We start from the raw sequence: 23,534 nt of genomic DNA, 5'->3' as shown, positions 1-23,534 counted from the left end.
TTTGATGTGAAGATGGATGGAGCCAAATACAGGGCAATCTTAGAAGAAAACCTGTTAGTCTGCAAAAGACTTGAGACTGAAGCAGAGATTCACCTTCCAGCAGGACAACGACCCTAAACATACAGCCAGAGCTACAATGAATGGCCCAGTCAATGTCCAGACCTAAATCCATTTGAGAAAATGCTGTTCACAGACGCTCTCCATCCAATCTGACGGAGCTTGAGATATTTTGCAAAGAAGAATGGGCAAAAATGTCACTCTCTAGATGTGCAAAGCTGGTAGAGACATCCCCAAAAAGACTTGCAGCTGTAATTGCAGTGAAAGGCGGTTCTACAAAGTATTGACTCCGGGGGGCTGAATACAAATGTTCCCCACACTTTTCACATATTTATTTGTAAAAGAATTTGAAAACCATTTATCAGTTTCCTTCCACTTCACAATTATGTGCCACTTTGTGTTGGTCTATCACATAAAATACATTTACATTTTTGGTTGCAACATGACAAAATGTGGAAAATTTCAAGGGGTATGAATACCTTTTCAAGGCACTGTATTGCACTATTTCACTACTGCATAAGAATAAGTAGGGGGCATCTACTAAGCTGCTGAAAGAGAAAAAATCTTTTCTTAATATTTAACCACCTCAATACCGGGCACTTGCACCCCCTTCCTGCCCAGGCCATTTTTCAGCTTTCAGCGCTGTCACACTTTGACAATTGCGCAGTCATGCTACACTGTAACTGTGACATTTTTATCATTTTATTCACACAAATAGAGCTTTCTTTTGGTGGTATTTAATCACTTCTGAAAGACCAAAAATTTTGGGGAAAAAAAAGTTTTTCTTAGTTTCTGTCAGTAAATTTTGTAAATAAGTAATTTTTTCTCATTCACTGATGGGCGCTGATGAGGCAGAACTGATGGGCACTGATAGGCTGCACTGGTGGGCACTGATGAGGTGGCACTTATGGGCACCGATTAGGTGGCACTGATGAGGAGGCACGAATATACCGCACTTATGGGCACTGATAGGTGACACTAGTGGGCACAGATGGGTGACACTGGTGGGCACGGATAGGAGGCATTGATGGGAAGCAGTGATTAGAATTGATGGGCAGCACTGATAGCCAGCACTGACTGGCATCACTAATAGCCACTGATTGCTGGCACTTGTGGGCATAGATTGGTGCCAAATGTGGGCACTGGTTGGCACTGATTGCTGGCATTGGCATTGCTGGCACTTAATTGTAATCGGGGCACTGATGATCAGTGCCCTGATTACATCCCTAGATGTCCTCTGTGAGGATATGCCGCTGATCGGCTCTTCTCTCCTCATATTCTGTCATTGTGAGGCTAGGAGCGCCGATTACTGGCATCTCCATGTTTACATGTGACCGGCTGTGATTGGACACAGCCGATCAAATGGTTAAAGAGCCGCAGCTCTTTACACAGATGGGGGTCGCGCCGTGTTGCTAAGCGGTCGTTCTGGGAGGCCATCATATGACGTCCGCCCAGAACGAGAGCCGCACCGCCCAGCCGTCATTTGACGATGGGTGGGCGGACGGCTAGTGGTTAATGTTGGTAATATAGTTGGGTAATATGAGCAATATCTTTACAGCCAATAGTTTGCAGTTTTTTTGGCGTTTTTGTATTTCAAAGATGCACTTCTGTTTGTCAAAAAGCAAGATTTTAGTTTTTTCTCAAACTTTGTATTGTTTATGAAGACGTTGTATATCACAATAGCTAAATCTGTGTCTGTAGTGCATTTTCAAACCTTAATACCATAAATAATATGTTATTAGATTTTTCTCCAGGAGTATATATGAGTTTGGAAATTCTAAAGAAATGCTTAAATAGTGCATTACAATTTACCTAAACCATTTGATTTTAGTCGACAAAAATGTACTGGAGATTTTAGTAGACCAAAATATGACTAAAACAATTCAGATGACTAATCCGACCAGATGTGCTACTGGCGCAAAACTAAAAATATACTAGTTTGCTGCAATCATGTAAGCCTACACAAAAATGGTGTCAATATAATATAAAAGTGGATTGCACTAACTTCTGTGTATGATACCACTGCTGAAATATGCAAAAATAGGATATCTATACTATGTAGCGTGCTTTTTTAATTGATACAGAAAAGCACGCTACATAGGATAGATTTCCTATTTTTGCATATTTCAGCAGTGGTATCATACACAGAAGTTAGCGCAATCCACTTTTATATTATATAAAATACGACTAAAACTAAAATGTCATTTTAGTCAAGACTATGACTAAAACTAAATCGAAATTAAAAGTCAAAATTAACACTGCCGGACCGCTCTCAGAATAGAGAAGTATATACATTTTCCTTTCACAAGGTAGATAGAATAGGGTTTAGAAGGGGGTTGGGAGCAGATTTAACCACTTACCGACCGGCTCCTGTACATAGATGTCGGCACTTTGAAGATGGATATCTCGGTAACGGCAGCAGCTGCTGCCACAACCGAGGTATCCATCTTTACAGGAGCCGGTTCTGTGCACGATAATGGTGGTCTCTGCGGCGGGTTCCCCGCGAGATCAACGTTATCGGCGGCGGGAGAGGTGCCACCCACCCTCCCGCGCCCTCCGCCGCTTACCGGAGCCGTCGGTAGCAGCGGAGACGATCAGGACCTTTCTGTGCCTGGGTATGGAGACGAGTGAGGCTAAGATGGCCGCCACTCATCTCCATACCATTGGACGACTTTTTTTTTTTTTTTTTTGCATTTTAGTCCAAATATGAGATCTGAGGACTCTTTGACACCAGATCTCATATTTAAGAGGTCCAGTCATGCTTTTTTCTATTACAAGGGATGTTTACATTCCTTGTAATAGGAATAAAAGTGACACCTTTTTTTTTTTTTTAAAACAGTGTAAAAATAAATAAAATATTGTAAAATAAATAATAAAAATATTTAAAAAAATTTTTTTTTAAACCCCCCCCCCCCCCCCCCCCGTCCCGACGAGCTCGCGCGCAGAAGCGAACGCATACGCGAGTAGCGCCCCGCATATGAAAACGGTGGTCAAACCACACGTGTGGTATTGCCGCGACCGGTAGAGCAAGAGCAATAATTCTAGCCCTAGACCTCCTCTGTAATGCAAAACATGCAACCTGTAGAATTTTTTAAACGTCGCCTATGGAGAATTTTAAGGGTAAAAGTTTGACGCCATTCCACGAGCGGGTGCAATTTTGAAGCATGACATGTTGGGTATCAATTTACTTGGCGTAACATTATATTTCACAATGTAAAAAAAAATTGGGCTAACTTTACTGTTGTCTTATTTTTTTTTATTCAAAAAAGTGAATTTTTCCAAAAAAAGTGCGCTTATAAGACCGCTGCGCAAATACGGTGCAAAAAAAAGTATTTCAATGACCACCATTTTATTCTCTAGGGTGTTAGAAAAAAAACAATCTATAATGTTTGGGGGTTCTAATTAATTTTCTAGCAAAAAAACCTGTTTTAAACCTGTAAACGCCTAAAATCCAAAACGAGGCTGGTCCTTACGTGGTTAAAGTGTTAAACCCAGGACCCGGCATTCACTATATCTGGTCTCCCACAGTACACAGAACGTTGAAATGCAATTATTTTAGTAAATAAACTGCTAAATACCTTTTCTCATCAGCAGTATATGGCAGTCTTGTGATATCTATCTGTGTCTGGTTAAAGCTTGTAGGAGGAGTTTTCATACTGCACTGGCTGTTCTGTCAGGATCCAGGACCCCTTACCCTCTGATCACATGCACGCTCCCAAGAAAAGCAAGACACACCAAACTGAGCATGTGCAGCCTGACAAAGGCTCTGTCTTATCCGGACCTATTCTGGAGTCAGTGGAAGAAGGGGAGGATCAGAGAAGACAGGATCAAATAGCCTTTTAACACAATGCAGAGGATTAACCCCTTAGGTTCCACAGTCAGTATTAGGGGTGCAACGGATCAAAAAACTCACGGTTCGAATTGTTCCTTAGGATCAGGAGTCACGGTTTGGATCATTTTCAGATCAACAAAAAAAAAAATCTCCCCCACTGTAATATCCACAATCTCCCTATTGGCAGAGTATTGTCAGGGCATTGCAGAGTATTGTCAGGGCATTGCAGCAGGGTATTGGCAGGGTATTGCAGCAAAGTATTGGCAGGCATTGCAGAGTATTGGCACTGCTGCCATCCGATCTCTCCCCTCCACTGTACACAGAGGGGAGAGATCACGTGCTAAATGGCCGCCGGGTGTACCAAGATGGCCACCGCTCCGGAGCTAGGACAAAGCCGCGGCCTTTCCTATGGCCGAGGCCACAGAGCGCTCCGCGGATCGCGAGTGTCCCGTACGGATCAACCTCCACGGATCGGATCATGGATCGATGACGATCCGTTGCACCCCTAGTCAGTATAACAAGCATGCTTTACTGCATATTCAGACTGATTTTACTGGTGTGGGTTTAGTCACACTTTAAGGGTTGAGTTACACACTACAGTATATACTTTTTTTTTGTATTGAAGCCTGTCACATTAGAAAGCCCATTTAAAATGAAAGTAGTGTCATGCATTTAAAATAAAATCAGTCCTGCACTAACTTTCATTAAGTTCAGGACAATGTAAAACACAACGGAATACTCTGTGCATTGTAGTGTGCTAAAACACGGGTGGTAGATGTGCGTAACAGTGCAGTTTGGTTTGCATTGCAATGTGCATCTACTGCATGTAACTGTAACATAACACGGCTTATGGTGTGGACAAACCTTGAAAGTGATTCCTAGATGCATTTCTGAACACCCATCTACATAGTCCATCGGTCTTGTGTCAGATCACAATCCCTCTCAGAGCAGAATGGATCTGAGAATCAATTTGTGACTCTGCTGTATGGAGTAACTGCAGACTGTTCTCCTTCCTAAACAGATTTGCCTGTTCATGATACTCTCAGAAGCTGACTCCTCCTTAACGGCCTTATTCTCCATTGACTGACCAGCCAGAACGAACATAGTGCAGTTAGCTGAACATGTACATTTTTTCCACAAACAGATACAATTTGTCAAATTATTGGTTGCAAATCAGTTCACAGGCAGTACTTGATAAACCATTCTGCTAATAGTGTGTCATAAAAATTGGAATTACCACTATTATTTTCCAGGTTCTTTTCTTTCCTAAAAATATATCATGTTTGGGGGTTTTATCTATTTTTCAAGCCTAAAATATATATTTTTTTATACATGTGCAAAAAACACAACTGTACCGGCAGTAATAATATTAAATATAAGTAAAGTGGCCTACTATGCAGTGCCGGGACAAGATCATCTAGTGCCCCCCCCCCCCACGTTTTATCATCCATGACCGGAGAGTCTGTACCTCCTTTTCATTAGTGGTCAGTGTCTGTGCCTCCCTTACATTGGTGGTCAGTGTCTGTGCCCCCGACATTGGTGGTCAGTGTCTGTGAACCCGACATTGGTGGTCAGTGTCTGTGCCCCCGACATTGGTGGTCAGTGTCTGTGCCCCACAACATTGGTGGTCTTTCTGTACCCCTGACGTGTGGTCAGTGTCTGTTGCCTCCCTTACATTGCTGGTTGGTGTCTGTTGATTCTAGCATTGCTGGTCAGTGTCTGTTGCCTCCCTTACATTGCTGGTCAGTGTCTGTTGCATCCCTTGCCACGTACACATGGGCAGACTTTCCGACGGACTTTCGAATGAACGGACTTGCCTACACACGATCAACCAAAGTCCGACGGATTCGTACGCAATGACGTATGACCGGACTAAAATAAGGAAGTTCGTAGCCAGAAGCCAGTAGCTGCCCTAGCATCGGTTTTGGTCCGTCGGACTAGCATACAGACGAGCGGACTTTTTGACCGGACTCAAGTCCGTCGGAAAGGTTTGAAACATGTTTTATTTTTAGGTCCGTCTGACTTTTTAGAACAAAAAGTCCGCTGGAGCCCACACACGGTCGAATTGTCGGACAGAGTCTGGTCCACCGGGCCTAGTCCGTCCGTCGAAAAGTCCGCTCGTGTGTACGCGGCATTACATCGGCGGTCATTGTCTGTGCCCTTCTTACATTGGTGACAGCACACAGGTGGATGGGGGAGCATGCAGGTAGACAGACACAATAGCAGTAGAATAAAGTCTCTGCTGCCATTCCTGTTGGTGAAGTCACACTGAGGCAGACATCTGCCCATCGAATTGTAGGCCTGAGTACTCGCAATTAATCTCACAGGGCCAGCAGAAAGAGTCCTACTCTTTTGCTGCATGTCACTTGCACAAGAAGTGAGGGGAATTCCCTGCAATAAGGAAAGGCCAGTAATAGAACTTTAAAGTGGAAGTAAACTTCCTTTGGCGAATTTTACCTATAGGTAAACCTGTTATAATGCTTACCTATAGGCAGTGTAAATATCTCCTAAACGTGCACTGTGTAAGAGATATTTACTGTACATGCAGCCAGTGACATCACTGTGCATGCGCTTTGAAGGAACGGCCACCCGTGCCTTTCCTTCAGAGCCCCGTGCCGTGAATGGCGGCTCCGGCATGCAAGCAGGGGAGTGACGTCATCGTGGTTCTGGCCAGTCACAGCTGGAGTCTGCAAACCCAGAAGCAAGATGGGAGTGCCTGCAGCGCTGACTTCTCGGAGGACTTCGTTTTAAGGTAAGTTTAACATAATATGCTAGTATGCAATGGAATTCATGATTGTCCCTGACATTTGCAGCCTTCCACTAAAATGCCAGGAATCAGTTGTTGGGAGCATAGGGATTTCTTAGCTTAGTTGTAGTGTAGTCAGAGAGTTGGTCATGTAGTGAAAACACTACAGGATTGTAATAGTAATGATGAAGATTCTACCTTGTCTTTATGCCCTGGTGGTGTTTGTACTCCTTTTCGCCCTTTTGTTACCTTTATACCCCTGAGGCAACAAAGTTCAGGATACCTACAACTTATCACCTTCCCCCACCATTTTTTGATCTGTGCATACCTTTTGTGTTCCCAAATCACGTCTGCTAATTCCTCTCTAGGTTACTGTCCCTGGGAGTGGGACCAGCGAGGTCAGCACAGCCATTGTCCACCTGACCAGTCCTACAAGAGGCTGTAATGTATGTAGTCCTCAATTTACAATATACACCTTTTTTGTTTTTTTGAAAGGTGTTTGTTTATTTAGATGTTTTTCATAAACGCAACACAAGAACAATATACACAGGCACCATAGATATAAGGCAAAGTATGTAAATAAAACCAGTAAACACAGATATTGCATATTTGGATAAACATAATTATTGGAGCTTAAAGACCCTCCAGGCTCCCACACATTCTTAGGAAAAAGGTGGTAGGAGGTGGGAGTATTTAATGCCAAATTATAGAAATGACCAGCGCCAGGAACCCCAGATACAACCGGGTATAAACGTTCATACCCATACCACGTACACACCCCCAACATTTGGATTATGTTCCCTGGAATAACCAACATAAAAGTTCATTTAAAATAGAAACAAAACAGCCTACCTAAACAATGCCTGCCATCCATGTAGGACCACGGACTATATTGACGTAAACTCTGATCAAATAAGTTGGGAAGACAGGACATCTCCCCAAAATGTTTCAGAAACATCCAACCAGAGTCGTGGGAAGAGCAGCATCCTTCCAGTGTAACAAGATTACTTTACGTGTAAAAAACAACAATATACGCAGGGGCGTAACTACCACCATAGCGACCCATGCAGGCGCTATGGGGCCCGCAGCCGAGTGGGGCCCAGTGAGGATAAGAGCACCGCCGGCACAGTCTCCCAGCCAGGGGAAGAGAGAGGAAAGGAAGAGGCGAGCTGTCCGTATCAGCAGAGGGCTGAATTGCCCGATGTAAGAGCTTTCGTTAGAACTTCCAGTGTTCCCGGGGCTCACGTCACATAGCTCCACCTTTTGGCCCGGTGCCTTTGATAGCCAGAACGCCGATCCAATGCGGGACATGAGACGTCATGAAAGGCGTCGGGCCAAGAGGTGGGGCTATGTGACGATGAGCCCCGGGAAGACAGGAAATTCAAATGAAAGCGATTACAGCGGGCAATCCCGCTCTCTGCTGATCCGGGTGGCTTGCCTCTTCCTCTGCCTAGGTGGGGCTGTATGGGGCACAGGCAGACCAGGCTGTATGGGGCACAGGTCACGCTGTATGGGGCACAGGTCACTCTGTATTGGGCACAGGTCACGCTGCATTGGGCACAGGTCACGCTGCATTGGGCACAGGTCACGCTGCATTGACACTAGGGCAGCTGTGGGGGGGGGGCTGTTTGCAGGGGGGCCCCATGCAACATTTTGCTATGGGGCCCTGCTATTTCTAGTTACACCCCTGAATATACGTATCGGAGTCCTTGCATAAGTTCTAGGGACAAAAATCATTCAGTATACCTAAAGGTCCATCTTCCGGGGTCTGAGGTATTGGAGGATTAATCTTATTCTCAAAGAAACCAAATTAATCCTTCCAGAAAGTTGTCAGTCCTGGACAGTTCCAAAACATGTGACATAGATCCGCATCAGCAAGTCCGCATCTTGAGCAAACAGTATCTGATCCTAATCCCAGTTTAGCTGGGGTATAATGTAAATGGTGAATAAACTTAAATTGAATAAATTGATCTGCAGTGCTAATTACATCTTGAAAGCAAACCTCAGTGGCTTCCTCCCAGCCCTCAGAAAGCTCAGGCAGTAGCAATAGCCATTTTCCATGAGAATTCTGAAAGGGGTTGGCCCCTGCCAACTGAAGACTACCATAAAATGTGGTAACCAATTTTGAAGTTTCTGGATAAGATAAATCTTCAATAGGAGACTCCATGAGCTCTAGGGTCAAAGTCCCAAACTGTATTCGAATGGCGTGCCGAAGCAGAAGATATTTGAAAAAGAATTTTTTATCGATACTATGACCACTCCTTAGAGTTTCAAAAGACACAAAAAACTTATCATTGACTGTATGAGAGAGGTGGGTGATAACAAAAATGACACCAAATGGACAAGTCAGGATGACCATAGAGCTCAGGGAGGTTAGGGTTTCTCCATAAGGGAGTTTGTGGCGACCTCCCCGGAGACGGCTGTGTAAGTATTTTTTCTCCCTCTCTCCAGGCCAGAAAAGCCACATTTATAGGGGAGGATCGTAAAAACATCTAGATCCTACCGCTCTGTGCAACTCCTCTTTGAGAGAGGTGGAGAGACCAAAAAAAAAGCAGATAGGAGGGCAGTGGAGGGGGTCAGAGTGTAACCAATAATATACATAAGTAAGTTGAGATGCAATAAAATAGTTACATAAATTTGGACAGGCAAGGCCTCCAACTGATTTAGATGCCTGTAGGGAGGACGTGGCGATAAGAGGTTGAGTACCATTCCATAGGAAGGAAGACAGGGTGGATTCAATAGTTAAAAAAAGCTTTTTGTGGGGAAAAAAAACGGAGCTGCTCTACAACTACCCTGTTTCACCGAAAATAAGACCTAGCGTGATTGTCGGTGATGGCTGCAATATAAGCCCTACCCCCCAAATAAGCCCTAGTTAAAGTCCTTGTAGGTCTTATTTTCAGGGTAGGGCTTATTTTTGGGGAAACAGGGTAGGGCTTAATTGGGGGGTAGGGCTTATATTGCAGCCATCACTGACAATCACGCTAGGTTTTATTTTCGGGGAAACAGGGTACAATATAAACCTTATCGTTCGGTAAAGTCATTCCTGTATTTTTGGTTGCTTTTTTTTATAATTCAGTTAAACTTCAGTATCAGTTAAAGTGATATTAAACTAATAAACATGTTATACTTACCTGCACTCTCTAATGGTTTTGCACAGAGCAGCCCCAATTCTCTTCTTGGGTCCTCTGCCGGTGCTCCTGCCGAGTGCCCCCAGAGCAAGCAGCTTGCACTGGGGGCACCCAGGCAGGCTCGCTCCCGAGACGCTGCTGTGTGTGTCTATTCATACAGCTGTGGATTGGCCCCGCCCATTCACACACAGAGTCATGGATTGCCCCCCCCCCCCCCCCCCCCCCCCATCTCTTCCCAAAAAATGGTGAGAAAAAATAACTTCAAAAAAAATCGCCATGCCTCTCATGAAATACTCTTTCCAAAAAGGGGTCATTTGGGGGGCAATTCTTCGGTCCTGGCATTTTTAGGGCCTCAAGAAATGAGATAGCTCATCAGTACATTAGGACTGATCAACTTTCCAAATATAGACAACATGTTTGTAGACTCTATAACTTTCCTACAGACTAAATAATATACACTGATACACTAAATAATTTACACTGATTTGGGTTATTTTTACCAAAGAAATTTAGCAGAATTTTGATCTAAATTTATGAAGAACCATTATTTTTTTTGCAAAATGAACAGAAAAAAAGAAAAACATGATTTTTTTTTCTTCAAAATTTTCAGTATTTTTTCAATTTTATATATAGCAAAAAGTAAATACCACCAAAAGAAAACTCTACTTGTGTGAAAAAAAAATGATATAAATTCAATTTGTGTACAATATTACATGCCTGAGCAATTGCCAGTTAAAGTGGCACAGAGCTGAATAGAAAGACAATGCTCTGGTCATGAAGGGGGTAAAACCTTCTGGAAGCCAAGTGGTTAAATATGCCCGTGTGAATGAGGCTGCGTCTGGGTTGGTTTAGAGCCACATATAGTGCAGCAGAAGGCCTAAATGGTTTTCTGTAATAGAATAATCCCACCCTTGTGTACCAGAGAGGAGAATGCGTTACGGGAACCATTACATTAAAAGCCCCCTGGTCACAGCTCATTTCACCTGTGCAGTAGACAGGAAACACCTGGGCTGATAATCCTGTGTATTGTCCTAGTCACTGCACGGCATCATAGAACAAAACAATTTTCAGGGACATTTAAGTTTATATCAGACGTCTGCTATTCTGTTCTCGTAATCTGGAGGACACGCTGAATAAGAGATGCAGACAATCACTAGAGTAATGTGAGGCTGTGTCACGATGCCCCGATGCAGTCAGATCTCTTAAAGCTGAAGTTCAATCTGCTTATGATTTGCCTTTGCAGGTTTCTCCTTTTTCCTCCTTATCAACATATTACTGTTTTTTTCTTTTCATTTTTAAAATTCACTTTAGCTTATTTTTTTACTGAAATATAGCATTTCATAAACTGTTGTGCTAATATTATGTGACATAAAAAAATGGAACTACCACCATTTTATTCTCGAGGATATATCCTTTCAAAAAATATGTTTGGGGGTTTTATTTATTCTTCAGGTCTAAAATGATTTTCTTTTTCAATACACATGCAAAAAATGCAAAAACGGGCTCTGGCAGCGACAGGGTTCGTGGATACAGTGCTGCATTGATGTGTGCATTTCACACTTGGTACTGCAGTTCAGCTTTAAAGTGGTTGTAAACCCACTTACAAAAAAAAACCTGCAAGACAAAGGCTTATTGAGCTAGTATGCATAGCATACTAGCTCATTATGAATTACTTACCTTAGATCAAAGCCCCCGCAGCTGTCCTCGTACACCGCTCCGGCCGGCGACATCACTCCTGGAGTTACTTCCGGGTGTCGCACGTTCCGGTCCTATGATTGGCCGGAGCCGCGATGAGGTCACTCCCACGCGGGAGCCGCTGGTAACGGCACACTAACTAAAGCAACGGCACGTACGTGCCATTGCTTCAGTGCGCGTGTGCTGATGACGTCGGCACATGCAGATACAGGGGATATCTCCTAAACCGGGGTAGCTACAGGTAAGCCTTATAGGCTTACCTGTAGTAAAAAGTGGTTGTAAAGGGTTTACAACCACTTTAAAGTATTTGTAAACTTGTATTCCCAGTGATGTGACTGGCCTCAGGTAAACACAGGAAAAATCCTCCTACATACAGTGCCTTAAAAAGTATTCGTACCCCTTGATTTTTTTTTTTCCACATTTTGTCATATTACAACCAAAAACGTAAATGTAATTTATTGGGATTTTATGTGATAGACCAACACAAAGTGGCACACAATTGTTTAGTGTAAGGAAAATGAAAAATGGTTTTCAAAAAGTTTTACAAATAAATATGGGAAAATGTGGCCTTCATTTGTATTCAGCCCCCTTTATACTGATACCCCTCACTAAGATCTAGTGAAACCAATTGCCAGAAGTCACCTAATTATTAAATAGAGTCAACCTGTCTTTAATTTAATCTCAGTATACATACCGCTGTTTTGTGAAGCCCTCAGAGGTTTGTTAGAGAACCTTAGAGAACAAACAGCATCATGAAGAACAAGTACCACACCAGACAGGTCAGAGATAAAGTTCTGGAGAACTTTAAAGCAGGGTTAGGTTATAAAAAAAATATCCCAAGCTTTGAACATTTTGCGCAGCTTGCTCCGCAAAATGTTCAAAGCTTGGGATATTTTTCAATCCATCATCTGAAAATGGAAAGAGTATGGCACAACTGCAAACCTATGAAGACATGGCCGTCCACCTAAACTGACAGGCCGGGCAAGGAGAGCATTCATCAGAGAAGCAGCCAAGAGGCCCATGGTAGCTCCGGAAAAGCTGCAGAGATCCACAGATCAGGTGGGAGAATCTGTCCACAGGACAACTATTAGTCGTGCTCTCCACTAATCTGACCTGTGGGGAAGAGTGGCAAGAAGAAAGCCATTGTTGAAAGAAAACCATTAAAAGTCCTGTTTGCAGTTTGTGAGAAGCTATGCGGTGGACACAGCGGTGAAACAGCAGTGTGGCCTTAAACTAACACTGCACATCACCTTGAACACACCATCCCCACTGTGAAACATGGTGGTAGCATCATGTTGTGGGGATGCTTTTCAGCAGGGACAAGGAAGCTGGTCAGAGTTGATGGGAAGATGGATGGAACCAAATACAGGGCATTCTTGGAAGAAAACCTGTTATGCAGCGCACACACGACCAGAATTTCCGTTGGAAAAATCTTGGATGGTTTTTCCGACGGAATTCCGCTCAAGCTTGCCTTGTATACACACGGTCACACAAAAGTTTGCTGAACGCAGTAATGTACAACACTACGACGAGCCGTGAAAATGAAGTTCAATGTTTCCAAGCATGCGTTGGAATTTTGTGCGTCGGAATTGGTAGACGATCAGAATTTCCGATCGGAGCTTTTTCCGACCGAAAAATTGAGAACATGCTCTCAATCTTTTGCTGGCTGTAATTCCGCCAGTAAAAGTCAGATGGAGCATACACATGGTCGCATTTTCGGACCAAAAGCTCTCATCGGACTTTTGCTGGCGGAATTTCCGCTCGTGTGTACGGGGCATTAGAGTCTGCAAAAGACTTGAGACTGGGGTGGAGGATCACCGTCCAGCAGGACAACGACCCTAAACATACAGCCAGAGCTACAATGGAATGGTTTAGATCAAAGCATATTTATGTTTTAGAATGGTCCAAAGTCCAGAACAGACCTAAATCCAATTGAGAATCTGTGACTAGACTTGAAAATTGCTATTCACAGATGATCCAATCTGACAGAGCTTGAGCTATTTTGCAAAGAAGAATGGGCAAAAATGTCACTCTCTAGATGTGCAAAGCTGGTAGAGACATCCCCAAAAAGACTTGCAGCTTTAAGACTTGAAGTCGCACTTTTTTGAATGGTACTCATTTGCAAACATGGGGACCGACTTGTCATGCGACTTTGCAGTCCCAAATCACAGGACAAGTCGCACAAGTGTGAAAGGGGCCTTAGTGCTCTGTATTGGGATAAGTACACACTATATAGGGGATATACTTTGTTCAGGTTTCATGTCTGAAATATACATCCACTTTGTCAGATAAGGAGAATAGAAGGGAGCTATGGAATGATGGGGGAGTCTCAGAGGTGAGAATAGTCATAGAACTATCTGCTGTGATTTAGAAAGCTGAGATCCACATTCAGTCCATTATCTCTTGTGTCAAACAGAATTATCTTTTGTAGTTCAAAGGTTTTCCTTTCCTGAGCCTTTTCAACAGTCAAATTCCACTTCCTTCGAAAATTCCTCAAGAACCCCTTGGAAGCTCTAAGGCAAGGTTCACATCTATGTGTGTCTCAGAATTGTGCACTTTACTGACGGACAAAGAAACGCACTGCCCCTTAGTAGATGCGCAATGCTGTCATTCAATTTTAGTGGCACCCCCACACATCGGCAAATGTGGATTTTTCTCATGCACCAAACTGCATTTTTTTGTCCATGATTTTCTCAAGTAGGTACATATACGGCTTGTACATACGTCACGCACTGGAAAGTGAAAAACATGCAGTAACGCACCTGCGCTTGGTTGCACCTGTAGGTGTAAACTAAGGCTTAATCAATGTCCTGTACACTAACCCTGCCGCTGTTTTCCAGTGAATTCCTTTTTCCATTGAACCCTTGTTACTTTGTGACTTGGAATGCACATTTTCCTAGTAAGTATTACACTGTACTCCTTTGTGCATACAAATATTCCAAAAATAAATAGCAAATGTAAAAAAAAAAAATTAACCTCTGAAAGCCTAACCCCCCCCCCCCTCTCATGACCAGGCCATTTCTTCCTATATGGCACTATGTTACTTTAACTGTCAATTGTGCTGTACATAGCTGAAATTTTATGTAATCCCCCACACAAATAGAGCTTTCTTTTGGTGGTATTTGATCACCACTGGATTTTTTTTTTTTTATGCTATAAACAAAAAAGACCGACAATTTTGAAAAAAAAAATATATTTTTTACTTCCTGCTATAAAACCTATCTAATAAAATAAATAAAAAAAAAAAAGTAAAAAATCTAATTTCTTAAATTTAGGTCCGTATGTATTCTGCTACATATTTTTGGTAAAAAAATATTGATTGGTTTGTACAAAAGTTATAGCATCTACATCTATGGGATATATACTGGAATTTTTCTTATACTTGTAATGGCGGCGATCAGCGACTTATAGCGGGACTGCGATATTGCGGTGGACAGTCTGACACTAACTGACACTTTGTGGAAACCGGTGACACTAATAAAGTGATTAGTGCTAAAAATATACACAGTCCCTGTACTAATGACGCTGGCTGGGAAGGGGTTAAACATCTAGTCCAATCAAAGGGTTAAATTTGTGCCTAACCAGTGTTTGTGTACGCGGTGTCATGTTTTTACTAATAAGGAGAGAAGAACAGAGTGGCGGACAGGGAGTCCAGAGAAGAGAAGGGGGGTTGTGAGAAAAGGTAGAGCATAGGAGAGGAAGGGGGAGGGGAGTTCCCTCAGGCTGGGGGTTGAGGAGGATTAGTTTGGGAGTCCTAGGCTGGTTGGGCACAGGGGAGGAAGGACGTAAGACCACCATGGAGTCTACACTTTAAGGAATTAAGCATGAGTATCATTGAGGATACTTGAAGTTTTTTTGTGGATCATGAGGGTCGTCAGGGTGCTCTAGACCGCTACGAACGAAATAGGCATTTTCTTCCAGGCCCTCGCGATTGTATGTTTAGCAGCCATAATTATGTAGGTGGCCAATTTCTGCTGGTATAAAAAGAGGCCCGGGTTTGGACAATGGAGCAGTGCTAATTTGGCGTCCTTGCGGATGGTAAAAGGGTGAACAGAAGCCCAAAAAACCCTTGACCAGAATCCAACAAAGTGGGAACAGGACCACCAAATATACATTTCGTCTCCTTGCTGACCGCAGCCACGGAAGCATCTATCACTATAAGATGGATTCAACTTGGCAATGCGGGCCGGGGCCCAATACCATCGAAGGAGGCCCTTTATAGGCTGCTTTGGAGTGGAAGATCCCTTGAAGCAGTGAAGGGCACAATGTTCTGTAGGATGTAAGAAGTGGGCACTTGTAGAGTTCACACTGATAAGAATTGATGTCACTCTCGCACAAGTGTATTTCAAATGTTCAGCAAACATTCCCCAAGTGACTACAGAGCAGTAGAAAGGCATTTAGAAATTACTTCAGGTGTCCCTAGAAACTTCTAGATCTGTTTTTTCTTTTGCTGGTGAATTTCAGGGGGTTGGTTCTCAGTGGGTGCGTACAGCTGAAAACGCTCAAAGTTTCTTGTGCGCTATACACCCAAACCGCTAAAGTAACACACTTCCCTTCCTAGGGGGACAACACTCACTTTACCTTCTGTATCAGGTTATCAGAAGCAAGCAGGAACACTGGGGAACGCAGTTTCAGAACTGCATGTATGTAAAAGGGTGTTGGAGGGTCTATTGATCTAGCTGCTGGGGATCTATTATTTTTTGGAAATATATTGTTGCTGGCGAGGGGGTCTATTGATGCTGGGGAGGACTATTTTTGCTGGCGAGGAGGTTTTATGTTGCAGACTGCTGGGGGGGTGGTATCTATTGATGCTTGTAGATGTTTTGTTGCTGGGGTGGATCTGTTATTGCTTGGAGGGTATTTTGTTGTGAGGGGGTCTATTGTTGCTGTGGGCATCTATTGCTGCCAGGGGATCTATGGTTGGGGAAACTGTGAACAAAGCAAATAATAACAGAAAAGATTTTGGGCAGGATCAACAGATATTGTTTTGCGCTTAGATGAAAAGATACAACAAAACATTTTCTTTGATATATTTAACAGAATAAAGGGGGCCAAATAAGAAAAGTTTCTGTGTTCGAGTTTGGGTATGCATGAAACTTTTTTTTTTTTTTGTATTTTTGTTATATCCAGCAATGAGAATAACCTTTGAACAGTACAAGAAGTACAGCAGTTACATCTACATCCATGGTTAGGATAGACTTTAGAGTGTAATGCAGATGGATTAGGGGAAAGGCAGAAAAGCTGAATTTTATTGTAGGTTTATCCTGGTGTTCCCCCGCCCCAAAATAAATTTTCCAAGTAAATGTTTAACCGTTTCTGTACCGCACATATACTGGGGCAGGGCGGCCTGCCTGCCGTAAACGTACCTGTACGTTGTTTCCTCTTCCTGGGTCTGGGGTGTGCACGCATATTGCCGGAGACCTGCTCGTGCTGTGATTGGACACAGCCGGAGGCCAATCAGCCGGTCTGGCAGCCGGAATCCGCTGATCGTTTGCTGGAGAGGCAGAACGGCGGTCTGCCTATGTAAACAAGGCAGACCGCTGGTCTGTCAGAGGAAGCGAGAGCTTGTATTAATCAGGAACACAGATGTCTTTTCCGCCAGTCAGTCCATCCCCCACACAGTTAGAGAACACACCCTAGTAGCACACCTAACCCTTTGATCGCACCTGATGTTAACCCCTTTCCTGCCAGTGTCAATTATATAGTGACAGTGCTTTTTTTTTTTTTTTTTTTTTTTTTTTTTTTTTTTTTAGCACTGATTACTGTATTGGTGTTACTTTTCCCCAAAAAGTTTCACTTAGTGTCCAATTTGTCTTCCGCAATGTCAGTCCCGCTAAAAATCGCTGATCGCTGCCATTACTAGTAAGGATAAAAATGCCATAAAAATATCCCATGTGATACTCGAAAAATTAGAATATCATGCAAAAGTTCATTTATGTCACTAATGCAACTTAAAAGTTGAAACTAATATATGAGATACTCATTACATGCAAAGCAAGATAGTTCAAGCCGTGATTTGTCATAATTGTGATGATTATGGCTTACAGCTCGTGAAAACCCCAAATCCACAATCTCAGAAAATTAGAATATTATGAAAAGGTGCAATATTCTAGGCTCAAAGTCTCCCAATTTAATCAGCTATTTAAGTCAATAACACCTGCAAAGGGTTCCTGAGCTATTAAATGGTCTCTCAGTCTGGTCCAGTAGAAATCACAATCATGGGAAAGACTGCTGACCTGACAGTTGTGCAGGAAACCATCATTGACACCCTCCATAAAGAGGGAAAGCCTCAAAAGGCAAAAGAAGTTCTATGTTCCCAAAGTGCTGTATCAAAGCACATTAATAGAAAGTTATGTGGAAGGGAAAAGTGTGGAAGAAAAAGGTGCACAAGCAGCAGGGATGACCGCAGCCTGGAGGGGATTGTCAGGAAAAGGCCATTCAAAATGTTTGGGACTTTCATAAGGAGTGTACTGAGGCTGGAGTCAGTGCATCAAGACTAGAGCCACCACACACAGACGGATCCTGGACATGGGCTTCAAATGTTCCTCTTGTGAAGCCACTCCTGAACAACAATGTCAGAAGCGTCTTACCTGGGCTAAAGAAAAACAGACCTGGTCTGTTGCTCAGTGGTCCAAAGTCCTCTTTTCTGATGAGAACAAATTTTGCATCTCATTTGGAAACCAAGGTCCCAGAGTATGGAGGAAGAATGGAGAGGCACACACTGCAAGATGCTTGAAGTCACGTGTGAAGTTTCCACAGTCTGTGTTGATTTGGGGAGCCATGTCATCTGCAGGTGTTGGTCCACTGTGCTTCATTAAGTCCAGGGTCAACGCAGCCATTTACCTGGAGATTTTGGAGCACTTCATGCTTCCTTTCACAGACGGGCTCTATGAGGATGCCGATTTCATTTTCCAGTAGGATTTGGCACCTGCCCACACTGCCAAAAGCGCCAAAACCTGGTTCAATGACTGTGGGATTACTGTGCTTGATTGGCCAGCAAACTCGTCTGACCGAAACCCAATAGAGAATCTATGGGGCATTGCCAAGAGAAAGATGAGAGACATGAGACCGAACACTGCAGAAGAGCTGAAGGCCGCTATTGAAGCATCCTGGTCTTCCTTAACACCTCAGCAGTGCCACAGGCTGATAGCTTCTATGCCATGCTGCATTGAGGCAGTAATTACTGCAAAAGGGGCCCAAACCAAGTACTGAGTACATATGCATGCTTATACTTTTCAGAGGTCCGATATTGTTCTATGTACAATCCTTGTTTTATTGATTGCATGTAATGTTATAATTTTCTGAGATTGTGGATTTGGGGTTTTCATGAACTGTAAGCCATAATCATCACAATTATGACAAATCACGGCTTGAACTATCTTAAATATTAATTTCACCTTTTAAGTTGCATTAGTGAAATAAATGAAATTTTGCACGATATTCTAATTTTTCGAGTATCACCTGTAGTTTGTAGATGCAAAAACCAATCAATGTATGCTAATTGGGATTTTTTTTTTACCAAACATATGTAGCAGAATAAATATTGGCCTAAATTGATAAAGAAATTCGATTTTTTTTTTTTTTAAATTTGTGTTATTGGATATGTTTTTATAGCAAAAAGTAAATATAGTTTTTTTTTTGTTTTTTTTTTTCAAAATTGTCGGTCTTTTTTCTTTCTTTTTTTTTTTTTTTTTTTTTTTTATAGCACAAAAATAAAAACCACAGAGGTGATTAAATACCACCAAAAGAAAGCTCTGCTTGTGGGAAAAAGAGGACACAATTGTCAGTTAAAGTAACGCAGTGCCGTATTGCAGAAAGTGGCCTGGTGATTAAGGGGGTAAAACCTTCCGGGGCTAAAGTGGTTAAATAAAACCTTTCAATATTCATTGTTCATTAATTGGAGATCCAATGGTGTCATCAATGGGTCTCTATGCAGTGCAAGCAAATTATGGTGGGAGGGGCCAGCAAGGTGTTGTCTATAACATCCTGAAAACATAATAGCACACTGCCCCTATTCTCCTCTCAAGGGCCCTCAGTCTTAATGCAAGCAGTGATCTGGCTCCTGGGCGGAGTTATGCAAATGTCAAAATGCTGTGACGGGGGGATGTCAGTCTGAAGGAGTGGGCATTTCTACACTAGACTATAATTGCTTGGAGACCGCCCTAGGTAAAACCCACATGTGATACTGAACCTCCATGATCGAAAGAATTGAAATCCAGTGAATGAAAGGGGTGGGCCATGGACAGTCACCATGCCTTTTTCTGCAGTGCGCGTTTGTGTGGAGGCGGCCATCTTGGTAGAGGCAGGGCTTTGCTTCCTCGTGTCAGGTGGAAATGACAACTGGTGGTGTGATGATAGAGGAAGCACAAATCACAGAATGGAGGAAGCGTAAGCAGGGAAGATCCTTGTATTGCAGGTCCTCGGGTACAACTTCCTCTCCATCAAGGAGAACCGTGAGCAGCACAGTAGTGACATCACCAAATCTCACTCCAAACCTGGTGACACTAGCAGTCAGAGACAGCAGTGCCTTAGATGATCTCACACTTCTAGGCAACTTGCATTCTGTCAGTAGAGAAGGTATTGATCCTGTGTTCCTGCAAAACAGAAACATTGATCGCTGCCTTCCTATAGTAAAAGCACCTCCCCCCACAGTGAGAAAGCACAGGCTAGGCACACAGTTATCCCTTTGATTGCCCCTGATGTTAACTCCTTCCCAGCCAGTGTCATTAGTACAGTGCATATTTTTTTTAGCAGTTATCACTGTATTATTGTCACTGGTCCCCAAAAAGTGTCAGTGTCCAATTTGTCTGCCACAATATTCAATAGGGAGGTAAGTACAGTGCTGCGCTAAAAAATACAAGAAAATATATATCACAATTAGAAGCTAACACACCTATAGACTCAGGTTAGGGTTAAAAATAAAAAATAAAAGTGTAGCGCTATATATATATATATATATATATATATATATATATATATATATATATATATATATATATATATATATATATATATATATATATATATATTCGAAAGGTCTTACGTGTATAGAAACAGTGAATAAAACCTAATCATCCCTTGTAGGGCAAAAGTATAAAGTACATAATGAAGTGACACTGTGTGATTGAAATACAGTAAATATTAATAACCAATAATAAAGATAATAATAAATTGAGTCTGGAAAACCATACGCATTTGGCAAATCAACCACTCAAGTCCATATAACTCCATATCAACACATATTTTGGATTTATATGGACTTGAGTGGTTGATTTGCCAAATTCGTATGGTTTTCCAGACTCAATTTATTATTATCTTTATTATTGGTTATTAATATTTACTGTATTTCAATTGTTGTTTTGAATCACACAGTGTCACTTCATTATGCGCTTTATACTTTTGCCCTACAAGGGATGATTAGGTTTTATTCACTGTCTGCCACAATATTGCAGTCCCGCTATAAGTTGCTGGTCGCCGCCATTACTAGTAAAAAAATAAATAATAATATCCCATACTTTGTAGATGCTATAACTTTTGCACAAGCCAATCAATATCCCTTATTGGGATTTTTTTTTTTTACCAAAAATATGTAGCAGTAGCAGAATACATATTGGGCTAAAATGATGACATTTGGATTTTTCCTTTTATTTTATGGATATGTTTTATAGCAGAAAGTGAAAAAAAAAATTGTTTCTTTTTTTTATTTTTTTGATCCAAAAAAAAAAGAGCAAATACCACCAAAAGAAAGCTTTATTTGTGTGGGGAAAAAGGACATACATTTTATTTGTGTACAGTGCTGTGTAACCGCACAATTGTCAGTTAAAGTACCATATTGCAAAAAAATGACCTGGTCATGAAGGGGGGTATATCTTCCAGAGGTCAAATAGTTAACTAAAATGCTACGCAAGAGCTTTCCCTAAACACTGCCAGTTCTGGCTTATTGGTTATAACAGGGCTCGACAAACCCCGGGCGCCAGGTCGCATTTGCGACTAGAATTAGCGACCTGGCGCCTGGGGCGGCACAGCTGGGGGGTATCCTGTCTCTGTGCGGACTCCGACACCCCCCCCCCGTGCGATCGCGTCGGGCCGCGCCGGCCGGTAATTGAGGCCCCGGCTTTGCGGCCTTCTTCGGTAGTTCTGGAGTCCTTCTGAAATCTGGCGCCATCTTGTGGTGGCCGTTGGTATTGCAACCAGCAATGCTAATGCAATGCTAATGCGAAATACCTGCCTGTTTTCACTGCCCATCTCCTTCCCAAAGTGGAGAAGAGAAGGAAGTGAATGTGGGGATAGCCTTTTTTTTTTTTTTTCATAATAGACTTTATTTTTATTCATTTATATTTATATAAAAACTGTTTATTTATTTTTTTCCTAATTAAAATTAATTTATTTGTTATCTCCCTGCTTGGTCCCGTTCACACGGGCTGTCTGATCAGGTTCGCCTGTCTGTTTTTCAGGCGGACCTGATCGGACCCTTAGAGCCCTTTGACACCGAGCCGCAGGGGGCGTCGGCGGTAAAGCGGCGCTATTTTTAGCGCTGCTTTACCGTTGTTTTAGTGACGCTATTCGGGCCTCTAGCGGGGCGGTCTTTTTCTGTGTAAATTTAAGATTAGTTATTTTTTATATTGAAAATAAAGCTTTGTCGGTCGTTTAAAAAAAAACCTGGCTCCTAACTTTTTTAGCTGGCTCCTAGATTCCAAGCAAATTTGTCAAGCCCTGGGTTATAAGACCAACAGTTGGTTCTGTCTGGCCTGTTGCTCAGTGCCTGAACTGTATGCCAGTGTATTCCCAGTCTTCCCTTCCACAACAAAGCTTATATACCCTTAAGGACTTGTGTCAAACGCAGGGCCCATGGGACTAATCCGACCCGCTAGGCCATTTCATGTGGCCCTTGCACCTCTCATGCAGTTGTGGCACCTCCTTCTCTCCGCCCCCAACTTGTCTCAGCAGTCTGCAGCAGAGAGGGGGACAGAAGTCCTCCTACAGATCCTGCGTGCCTCTGTGCAGGTGCTGCACCCCCTCCTCTCCGCCTCCCCTGTTCCCACAATTCAGCAGACTCCAGCAGCTGACTCCAGCCCTCCTCTGTTCCTCCTCCAGATCCTGCACTTTCTGCTTTCAAGCTCCACCCCCAGCTTCTTCCTAGCAGCAGCACAAGGTAAGGGGGTGCACTCTGATGTAAGGGAGGGTGGGCCCACTCTTGACCTCTGGTGGGGGGGCTCTTTACATCTGATGTAATGGGGGGTGGGGGTGCTATGGACATCTGGTCTTGCAACTATCTACAACCAGCTCTTTGAGAGCAACTAATGCTGATGTGGCCCACGATGAGGTTGAGTTTTTGACACCCCTGCTCTAAGGTGTTCATTGTGAAGATGCCTCAGAAGCCATATGCCTGTGTACCAGGTCAGGATCTTCTAAAGAAGAATGGTTAGATGCTTATCCCAGGACTCTCAAGGGTGTTTTTCCATGTTATAAAATTGATTGAACAAATATTATGTCATTAACTACTTAAGGACTGCCCGCCGCAGTTGTACGTCAGCTGTTTGAAGTGGAATACCGTTATTGTGGCAGCAGATGGCTGCCATAACCCCAGTATCCTCTTCAATAGCAGACGTCCTCTTTCAGATAAAAGTGGCCTCAGCGGCAGATTCACCGCAGGATCACTTTTATCGGGGGCGGGAGAGGGGCTCCACCGCCTACCGGAGCCATCGGTAGCGGCGGAGATGATCGGGTCCTCTCCCCTCACAGGCTGGATCCTGAGTGAGGGAAAGGTGGCCCCCGCTCGGCTCCACACCATTGGATGGCGGAAGCGACGTCAAACTTCCCTTCCGTCCAATGGTCTTGAAGGGGAAAAAAAATTTTGCAAAAAAAAAAAAGACATTTAATTTTTTTTTTTTCTTTTTATTGCATTTTAGTGTAAATGTTAGATCTGAGGTCTTTGACCCCATATCTCACATTTTAAGGTCCTGTAATGCTTTTTTACTATTACAAGGGATGTTTACATTCCTTTTAATAGGAATAAAAGTGACCCAATTTTTTTTTTTTAAAGGACAGTGTCAAAATAAAAAAGTAAAATAAATAA

The 23,534-nt window shown here is 42.8% G+C and overlaps 1 protein-coding gene across 3 annotated transcripts in view; it reads left to right on the top strand.

Moving 5' to 3' along the window:
- Nucleotides 1-23,534, top strand: part of VWA2 (von Willebrand factor A domain containing 2) — a 95,975-nt gene that overhangs the window by 3,724 nt on the left and 68,717 nt on the right. For 2 of the 3 annotated variants that reach the window (XM_073595852.1, XM_073595849.1), the window contains exon 2: nt 7,004-7,081. The exons of the other annotated variant lie outside the window; for it this stretch is intronic. In XM_073595852.1, the coding sequence (XP_073451953.1) occupies nt 7,080-7,081 (2 nt within the window). In that variant the 5' untranslated portion in view covers nt 7,004-7,079. The remainder of the gene's footprint in view (nt 1-7,003; nt 7,082-23,534) is intronic. 3 annotated transcript variants of the gene reach the window in all.

This window comes from Aquarana catesbeiana, linkage group LG08, assembly GCF_042186555.1.
Source record: "Aquarana catesbeiana isolate 2022-GZ linkage group LG08, ASM4218655v1, whole genome shotgun sequence".
Classification (NCBI taxonomy): Eukaryota; Metazoa; Chordata; class Amphibia; order Anura; family Ranidae; genus Aquarana; species Aquarana catesbeiana.
The sequence above is the reverse complement of the archived record's forward strand: the minus strand, read 5'-3'. Positions and strand labels throughout refer to the sequence as shown.